Raw genomic sequence first — 9,892 nt, forward strand, 5'->3', positions numbered from 1 at the left:
CCAGGCCCCGCACTCACCCCATTCGGGAGGTTCTTCACGATCAGTCGCGACATGGCGCACGATCCCCACTGGGTTGCGATGCCAGCGCAGGTGGACAGCGTCTTTCACCAACAACTTTCACGCTCCCGCTCTGGGGGCCGCCATCTTTGGCGAGCCGGAACAAGATCACGTGTTTCAGACGTAAGCCCGCCCTCTCCGGAAGCAGGCGTGGCCGAACCGGAGCGACCCAAGGAAGTCACACCCCTCAAGGGGCGGGCCTGAGCGCTTGCATTCTGCGCATGCGCAGGCTGTTTTCGCCGGTAGAAACCCCGCGGCCCCGCAGGCGCCCGGGGGCGCTGGTTGGCTGGGGGTCTGCGTGTGGCGGGTTGGGCGCTTGAGTGCTGGTGAACACTTGGAAGTCGTTTTAGCCCCCTTCTGTATTTTCTTTTATTATTGAATCCTAAAACAGCCCGAAGAAGGAGGGGGGGCGGTAAGGATTAGGGATGCTTGCCTCCCATTCAGAGATAAGGAAACTGAGGTTCAGAAAGGCTGCCAGACACCATGAATCTATGAGAGCGTCACTTGTAAGTTGGAAATAAACATCTCTGTTTTGCGGGCGAGTCCGCTGGGAACCAGATTAAGGCAGCTTGCTCAAAGTCACAGAGCTGTGACATATTAAGTAGTATTAAGTAGTCTTAAGAGCTAGGATTTTGAGGTTCGTTGGTTTCCTACAGGTGCTGTAACATTACCAGAAACGTGGTGACTTAACAGAAATGTATCCCTTCACAGTTCTGGAGGCAGGACACCCCAAATCAAGGTGTGGGCAGGGCTGCACCCTCCTGGTAGTCTCTAGGGGAATATCCTTCCTTGCCTGGTCCAGCTCCCGGTGGCCCCAGGTGGCCTGTGACTTGTGACGGTATCCCTCCAGTCTCTGCCTCCTGTTGACAATGCCTTCTCCCCTGTGCATCTGTGTCAAATCCACTCCCCTCTCCTTTCTCTTACTGGGCTTAGAGCCCATCTCAAATCCAGGATGATCTCACGTCAAGATCCTTAACTTTCTATCTGCAAGGACCCTCTTCCAACTAAGGTCACATTGGTAGGTTCCAGAGTGTAGGGCATGGGAGTGTATCTCTTTGGGGGACACTATTCAACCCCCTTCATGAGGCTTTATTTGCTTTGTGTAGAGGGTTACTTGGAAGGTCGAATTTCGCCCTCTCTGCCTCTTGTAGTCCCTTCCAAGGAAAGCACACATACACATGTAAAAATGTACCCTCACACACGCCTAGAGTGGATGATTTAAGGGGTCACTTTATTCAGCAGATATTTATTGATATTCGTGAAAATGCTCTTTAATTAAATGACAATTAGGGGGTTGTTTTCTGCACACAGAGACCCTGGTCAGGAGGGGCTGAAGCAGGCTTTATAAGGCAGCTCCAGGATATTAGCCTTTTATGAGAGGGCAAGTGTGGGTTGCCCCACCAAGTCCTGGCTTCATGTACTTTTATTTTATTATTTTCATGAACTGCCTTTATTAAAATGTGCAACTAAACGTAGCCTTCCCTAAAGAAATTCACAAATCAGAAGGTCTTTCAAAGGTATTAAAAGAAATGGAATGCTCTTTGCCAATCTGTGTGTCCCAATGCTGGACCAGGAAAATATGGTCGCCACATGTCCGGGTCGGAGGGACTGCTCCTGGGTTGTATTGCATATCCCCGTGCATTTAATAAACAGCCACGTTGTAACATTATTATTAATCTTCTGTTCTCCTTCCTTGCCAGGTTGTCTCTTGCCTCCTTTTCTCTCCCAGCAAATATAATCTGGGGGCACCTGGGCCCCACCAGACCGGCCTCTCTGATCACACTCAAGGATTAACAATCTGGTAGGTCTAAGCCGGCTCTACCGGAAGCTGCCATCATGAGTGCGCTGGGGACTGTGGGAAGTTGTGTCTGGATCGTGAGGGAGTTACCTTCCCAGGGGGAAAAGGCTGCGGGAAGGACTTGGAAGGGTTTGGTAGAGGCAGGATAGAGAGAGGACAGGAGACTGGAGTCTTGATTTCCTCCACATGAAGAGTCTAATTATGAGAAGACATCAGATAAACCCCAAGTGGGGGACATCCAAAAACAAAATCCCTGATCAGGACTCCTCAAAATTGTCAAGAAGTCTGAGAAACTGTCCCGGCCAGAAGGAGCCTGAGGAGACAGGACAACTAAATGTAACATGGGATCCTGGGACAGAGAAAGAGAAAGGCTGAGGACATCCAAACAAAGCATGCCCTTTAGCTAATAATATTGTATCGATTTTGGTTCCATTGTGACAAATGGACCATCGGGATGCTAACCCGCAGGGGAACCTGGGTGCAGAGTGTGTAGGAACTCTAATAGTCTCACAACTTTTCTGTAAATCTAAAATGATTCTAAAAGAGTTTATTAAATCTTTTTTAAGGATATTTTGAAAATTAAAGGGATTTGAGAGGTCGGTATTTATAGATGTGGAATAATCGCTAAGGTGCATCAGAAAGGGCAAAAAGCAAGGTGCAGAAGAGAGAAGTCTCTCTGCGCCTGCTTGCCTGACACTAACCTGCCCCACCATGAGAAGACCGACCTTTGGAAAGGGCTTCTATACAGTAAAATAACAACGGATGCCTCACATGCCTTCAGGCATGATCCTTTCTACTTAAGATGTCTCAACCCCCTTCCCAGGGGCCCTGCGAAACCCACCTTCCTTCTCAAAATGTCTTTTGGTAAATGACTTAGATTTTTAAGGATAGATCCAGCAACCATCACTCCTGTTTCCCCATCCAGTCTGTTCTCCTTCCTACAGGAAACCACTGTCCAAAGTTCTCATCCATCTGTCTCTCCAGGGACAGCCAAGCCTGTGGTTGTCTCAACAGGAAAGGAGCCACATCAGTGGATGTGTGTGTGCCTCTGTTCCAATAAAACTTTATTGATGGACGCTGCCATTTGAATTTCCTATCGGTTTCATGGGTCCCCAAATAGTACTCGTCTTTTGATTTTTTTTTTTTTTCAACCACTTAAAAATGGGAAAACCATTCTTGGCTGTGCGGTCATAGAGAAATGGGTGGCTGACCCAATTTGGCCCGGAACATAGTTTGCTGACCTGTATGTAGAGGCAACACGGGTAGAGAGCCTCTTCCTTTGAGCACCTTGCTTTTAGCCCTTTCTAATACACCTTAGCGATTATTCCACATCTATAAATACCGACCTCTCAAATCCTTTTAATTTTCAAAATATCCTTAAAAAAAATTTAGTAAACTCTTAATTTTAGGGTCATTTTAGATTGGCAGAAAAGTTGTGAGAATATTAAGAGTTCCCACGCACCCTGCACCCGGGTTCCCCTGCGGTTCGCGTGGGCGTTCGCGTAGGCGTGGTGCATTTGTCACAATCGAACGGATATTGATACATTATTATTAACTCAAGTCCGTGCTTTATTTGAATGCCCTCAGTTCCCCCCCCCCCCCCCCCCCCCCCGCGGAGGTTCTTCTTTCCGTTCCAAGCGTTCCTCTGTTTCTTCCAACAGCAGCTTTTCTGGGGATCCTGACACCTCGTAGTCTAATGCAACCCAGCAAATATCTGAGTGACTCCCGTGCAGGCACTGGGGCTACAGCAGTTAACAAGACAAGCGCCGTCCCTGTGCTCATGGGGGATCCCACATCAGACAACGAATTCCAAGTGCAGTGAGCATTCTGAGAATTAGGGTGTGGTTCCCCAGGGGACTTGATTGAGGCTGGGGCTTCTAAGAATCCCGGCTGGCCACATACTGGCTGGGTGGCCCCCAGCAAAGTGCTGATCCCTGAGCCTGTTGTCTTTTCTATAAAATTGGGTAACGGCTGTTAACACCCACGTGTCCTCACCGGGCTCCCTGAGGATTAACATTCAGCCCACTTGACTTACCTCTCTCCGTATATTATCGTTATTACAAAACTAGTTGTAATCATCATGGCCCTTCACGCTGAGACTCTTCCCCCCAGATCCAGTCCATAACCACAGTGCAATCATCAAATTCAGGAATGTTTAGCATTGATATAATACTTTTTTTTCTAACACCACGTATTCAAATTTCAGCCAGCGTCTCAACCACCATTTTGTCCCCTGGTCCGTGATTCAGCCCAAGGTTACACGTGGCAATCCCTTGTCACGTCTCTTTAGCCTCCTTTAATCTGCCAAGATTTCATCAGTGTTTCTTCCCGTCGTTCCCCTGATGGTTCCGAAGGCTGCAGGCCAGTCATGTTATACACTGTCCCTCAGGGGAGGTCCAGCTGGCATTTCCCCACGACTGAATTGGGGCTATGCTGTCAATCTGTCGCAAAGCGGGTAATGGGAACGCTCGTCAGCAGGGTAAGGGCCGTCTGCCAGGCTCCTCTTCTGTAAAGGTTTTCCCTTTGTCATCTATAAATCACCCATGGGGTTTCTAGAAAATTTGACGGTATTTACAAAGGCTTAGTGGCAGTCAATTTTAGTTTGTACAGGGTTACACGAGTCCCAGACGACTGCCTTTCTATCCATTGACACACAGGGAAACTGAGGCCCCCAAAGGAGGAAACACTAGCTCAAGATCACAGGGTAGAAACCAAGGTCAGGTTCAAGCTGGGCTCCTCTGGCCCCTTCTCACCGGTGGCCATTCCCCGTAAGGGCGGCAAGGGAGGTGCTGGAGACTGTTACCCTGTATGTCACCACCTGACAGTTTCAGTGTGGCCCTGGCCATTCACTGCCCATCACCCCAGAATCCCCTTCCCCAGAAAAGCAGCCCCCTATTCCCAGGAACCTGCAGAGGAACCTTGATGGATGCCGGAGGCCATGGTAACTTGAGACAGGAGACCAGGTGTGAGCCACACCCGTGTGGACATCGGGTAGCTCACCTGTGACCGGTGGCAGCTGAGGACCCCCCCATCCCCCTGCCTCTTGGCCCTGCTGGGAGCCCACCGTTGGAGATGTGGGGGGCCCTTCTTGCCCTTGGCGGTGAACCGTAAAGATTCACCTGGAGGCACATGGAAATCACAGATCATTCCTCACACAGACTGTGGCTGGGGGGAAACTGAACCCATTCTAAGAAGATATGCCCACGGGGGTCTTATCCTAGGCTCTGGTGCCTCCAAATTCCAGTGCCTGTTGAACCTGGCCTGGAGGCCTGAGACAGGATGATCTGGGGGTAAGACCAGAATCGTTGTCCTTTCTTTTCTTATTTTTTCAGCTGTACTGTGGGCAGATGCCCTGTCTCACATACAGAGGATCAAAAGGCTGGTTTGAGAAGGGAGTTCGTTTCCTGACCGGCCTCCAGGTCCTGTGAGGTCCAACCACTGACCACTGCTCCCCACTCAGCTGCAGCCACACTGGCCACTTTCTGCTTCTCAAATGTGCATACCTTGTCCTCACCTCTCATGGGTTGAACTGCATCTCTCCCCAAAATATCTAGAAGCCCTTGGGACCTGTGAGTGGGATCTTATTTGAAAATTAGGTCTTACAGATGGAATTTAAGGATCTGGAGATGAGGTCATCCTGGATTTAGGGTGGGCCGTAACCCCAATGACTTGGTGTCCTTACAAGAAGGCCATGTGAAGACACGCGCACACAGGGAGAACTCTGTGATGGGGGAGACAGGGGTTGGGGGAGGCAGCCACCAGCCGAGAATTACCAGCAACCACCAGAAGGTGAAAAAGGTGAGGAAGGATCCTCCCCTAAAGACTTCAGAGACAACACGGCCCTGCTGACACCTTCATTTTGGATCTCTAGTCTCCAGAAGTGTGAGAAGATACATTTCAGTTGTTCTAACCGCCCCCCCCCCATATATGGTAATTTATTACAGGAGCCCAAGGACACTAACACGTCATCTCAGGGCCTTTGCATGTCCTGAGCTCTTCTTTTTTTTTTTTCCTTTATGTTTATTTATTTTTGAGAGAGACAGAGACAGCATGAGTGGGGCAGAAAGAGAGGGAGAGAGAAAATCCCAGGCAGGCTCCACGCTGTCAGCACAGAGCCTGATGTGGGGTTCAAACTCACGAAACCACGAGATCATGACCTGAGCCCAAACCAAGAGCCAGAGGCTTAACCGACAGAGCCACCGAGGTGCCCCCCGAATTCTTCTTTCAACTCTTCACCTGATCGAGGCCAGTTCATCCCTTGGGCCTCAGCTTAAATGCCTCAGCCTGAGAGGACACGTCCATCTACATTCGGTCCCCGCCGACACTGATTCTGAGGGCACCCACCACCTTCCCCAGCGGCTTGTAACTGCCTAGGCGTTTGCTTGCCTACAGGTTTAACACTTGCCCCGCCTAGAAGGTACTCCTCAGTGGGCGGGGCCTGTGTCTGCTTTTGCTCACCACGGTGGATGATGGCAGCCCCCTCCCCTGAAGGACTGTTTGCAGAGCCTCTCCCCGGCTGCAGAGAGCCGCCTTGCCCCAGGTCCTACCCTACCGTTTTGGCCTCGATCCACCGACTGCTTGGTGTGGGGGGTTGTAGAGTCTCGGCCTCCTTGCCCTAATTAGGGGCAACCCCGGAGTTTTGGCCGCTCTTCAAAATTCTTTGCGAGGTCTGCGAGGTCTCTTCTGACACTGCAGTCCAGCCGGGCTCATCCTTCCGGCCCTTCCTGCTCCTTTCCTGTCCTTGCCCGGGTTCCCCCCGGATCCCAAGAGCACCCCCTCCTGAGCCCGCTTGTACTAAACTCCATCTCAGACTTGGGGTCCTGAGAACCCCATGCACAAGGATGTCCCAACGCTGGGCGCATGTGGGAGAGCGGTACCAACTGCATAAAAACAGTTGTTTGTGGTAAATGAATGAACTTGAACTGCGGTGGTCCTCCCACCCCCTCCAGGTGCCTGCCCTTAGCATCCCAGGCCAGTCACCCATGTCTGCCTCCCTTTCTTTCTTTCTTTGCTTCCTTCCGTCCTTCCTCCCTCCCTCCCTTCCTTCCTTCCTTTTCTAGTAACGATCTCCTAAGCCAACAGGTGGCACACTTTTTCTGTAAAGGCCGAACTATTTGGGCTTCATGAGCCATGAAAGTCTCTGTCACAACCACTCAGTTCTACCATCGTGAGCAGCCACAGACAATACATAAATGAATGAGTGTGGCTGTGTTTATTCCAATAAAATGTTAATGACGAGGCAAGGGGCCAGATTGCTAACTGCTGGCCCCGATTTACTTTCGTGGCTCTAAGGCACCGTCACTCTGTTCCCTCTGCTTAGGTGTCAACCCTCCGAAAACAGAAAAAGCATACTTAGCTTGCAGGTTATACAAAAGCATGCCGTGGGCAATACATGGCCCATGGGCCACAGTTTGCCAACACTTGCCCCAGACAAATATTTTACGCAAGTGCACGTATGGACATTTTCAAGGCTTTTTAAAAAAAAAAAAAAATGTTTTTATTTATTTTTGAGGGAGAGATGCAGGGGGGGAGGGGCAGAGACATACAGACACAGAATCCGAAGCAGGCTCCAGGCTCCGAGCTGTCAGCACAGAGCCCGACGCGGGGCTCGAACTCAAGAACTGTGAGATCATGACCTGAGCCCAAGTCAGACGCTTTAACCGACTGAGCCACCCAGGTGCCCCTAAACTGGCTCATTTAAACTTCACAATAACCCAGTGATGTGGGTACATTTATTAATTCCATTTTACAGATGAGGAAACTAAGGCATAGACAGGGGAAGTGACTCAACCAAGCTCACTCAGGAAGTAGGAAGTGAGAAATCCGAGCCTGTGTCCTATTCACTGCGGCACACGGCGTAGAAGCCCCTCCCAGAACTCGGGTCAGGGTCAAGCTCGATGCCTCCTCTTTACTGGTTTTAGGTTTTTGTCTCTCAGTGCTAAGTGCCGGTGGTGTTCCACAACCCTTCCGGCCTTTCTTCCTTTTCCTTAGTGCGGGGGAGGTATCTAGCCTCACTTGGCGGGTCTTTGTGCGGCCAAGCCAGAAGGGCTGCCTGCAATTCCACTGACCGACCAGCAGGGGGCGCGAGAGGATCACGTATAAACCCGTGCAGAGCAGGGCAAAAAGGGGGACGTTTCAAGCTGGAAGTTTCCAGGAGTAGGACGCTGCCCACAGGCCTGCAAGAGCAGCAGAGATATGGGTCTAATCTGGCCTGGTCGCAATGGATGGAGATCAGTTCTGATTTCACTCCATTAGGAAGACAGAACCCTGCCTCCTTGCCCCAGAACCCTGCTAAACTTAGCCTCTGGCTATAGGTTTGTCTGTAAATATTTCTGGGTAAGTAAATGCTTTGACCCCAGGGGAAATTAAAGAAGACCCACAGTGTCTACATGAAGACAAACAAGAGAGTTACCTGTCTAGGAAGGAACGCAAGGACACTGTGTTGGTCAGGTTAGCAAGCAGGGAAAAAGGTCACCGTGGTCTTGAAGACACTTCGATGTAGAGGCCTTCTCCACAGTCCTGGGCGGGGTCAGGAGATGCCAAGGATACCAGGACCCTGGACCAGGACCCGTGACAGTGGGCTCCATGACAGGTCGGGAAGCGGCACCCCATTAGAGATGCACACCATAATCCCAGAAACTTGAGGTTACCTTGCATGGCCCCAAAAAAAAAAAAAAAAGAAAAAGAAAGAAAGCCTTTGTAGGCGTGATTAAGAGGAGATTATCCAGGACTTTCCAGGTGGACCCGAAATGCAGTCACACGTGCTCTTACAGAAGGGAGAAGGTGATGTGAAGCGGAGCAGAGGGCAATTTCAAGGCGACCGTGGCGAAGACCGCACCGAGCAGCCACGAGCCAAGGACCGCTCGCGGCCACCGGAAGCCGGAAGAGAGAAGCCAGAGACGCGAAGCCGGAGGAGAGAAGGGATCCTCCCCCAGAGCCTACGGAGGCCGGGTGGCCTGATGGACGTTCAGTTTCCACCCAGCGATCCCGATTTCCGATTTCTGGCCTCCGGAACCGTCATGAGACAATAAATCATCACATTTGTGGCAATTTGTTACAGCAGGCACAGGAAATTAATATAGAGCCATTGCTTCTGCAGGCCCAAAGGGGTAGAGGGAGGGAGGGAGGGAGGGAGGGTCACTGCCCAGGGCTGCCCAGAGGGGAGCTGAGGGCACAGCCACTGTCTGGTGGCACTGTCACGCTGGGCACGGGGGAGGTCTAAGTGCCCAGTCCCCTGCCTGCCTCCCAGCGCTTGATGGTGCCTCCCATTGGCTGAACCGGCTGACAGGTGAAGGGTAGACGCGGGAGGCCTGCGTGATGGGGTCCGTGCAGGTCGGCCTCGGTCGGGGTTGAAGGACAGCGGGTCATAACCAGCGCCCCTCTCGATGCCCCGCACAGGCCTGTAACTGGCCAAGAGCTCCCATTTTTCCAGGACAGCCCCCTATTTGGGTGGGTTTTCCCGTCTTCTACAAAGACAACGTAGGCGCCCCCCACTGTGGTGCTTTAGGAACTTACCCGAAGATGCCTTCACTGATGAGCTTATGGTTTCCGACTCAGCAAAAACAAAAACAAAAACAAGAATATAATAATCCGTATTGGTGAAGGTGTTGGGAAATGGACAGTTTTGTAAGAGTCTGGGAAAGGTCGTGCAAAATTTTCTGCAAAGGTTATTTGGAAACCACATCAAGAGACTTTTTCACAGCAGTTGCGTTTCTTGGGGCTTATTTTAAGGAAGTACTTAAAATTTTTTTTAATGTTTATTTTTGAGTGAGAGACCGAGCATGAGAGAGGGAGGGGCAGAGAGGGGGAGAACAGAATCCCAGGCAGGCTCCAGGCTCTGAGCCGTCAGCACAGAGCCCGATGCGGGGCTTGAACTCAAGAACAGTGAGATCATGATCTGAGCCGAAGTCAGACACTTAACCCTCTGAGCCACCCAGGAGCCCCAAGGAAATACTTTTTAACACATATTTGAAAATTTCAATTATGTATGGTTTATAATAGTGAAGAGTCAAAGCTATAGAAATGCCCAACAGTCCA

At 50.8% G+C, this 9,892-nt stretch overlaps 1 protein-coding gene and 1 long non-coding RNA gene across 2 annotated transcripts in view; one reads left to right on the forward strand and one right to left on the reverse strand.

Annotated features, from left to right (window-relative positions):
• The window catches only part of RBM19 (RNA binding motif protein 19), a 142,894-nt gene extending 142,720 nt beyond the window's left edge, over nucleotides 1-174 (reverse strand). The window contains 1 exon segment of the mRNA XM_019467363.2: nucleotides 18-174. Coding sequence (XP_019322908.2) covers nucleotides 18-53 — 36 coding nt within the window. The 5' untranslated portion in view covers nucleotides 54-174.
• Nucleotides 175-287: 113 nt separating this feature from the next.
• On the forward strand, nucleotides 288-5,419 carry LOC109277606 (uncharacterized). Its single transcript, XR_002085243.2, has 3 exons — nucleotides 288-563; nucleotides 1,758-1,858; nucleotides 5,188-5,419. It is a non-coding gene; the product is annotated as an uncharacterized LOC109277606 (long non-coding RNA).
• Nucleotides 5,420-9,892: the final 4,473 nt, after the last annotated feature.

This window comes from Panthera pardus, unplaced genomic scaffold, assembly GCF_024362965.1.
Source record: "Panthera pardus isolate Hobbes unplaced genomic scaffold, ASM2436296v1 HiC_scaffold_15, whole genome shotgun sequence".
NCBI lineage: Eukaryota > Metazoa > Chordata > Mammalia > Carnivora > Felidae > Panthera > Panthera pardus.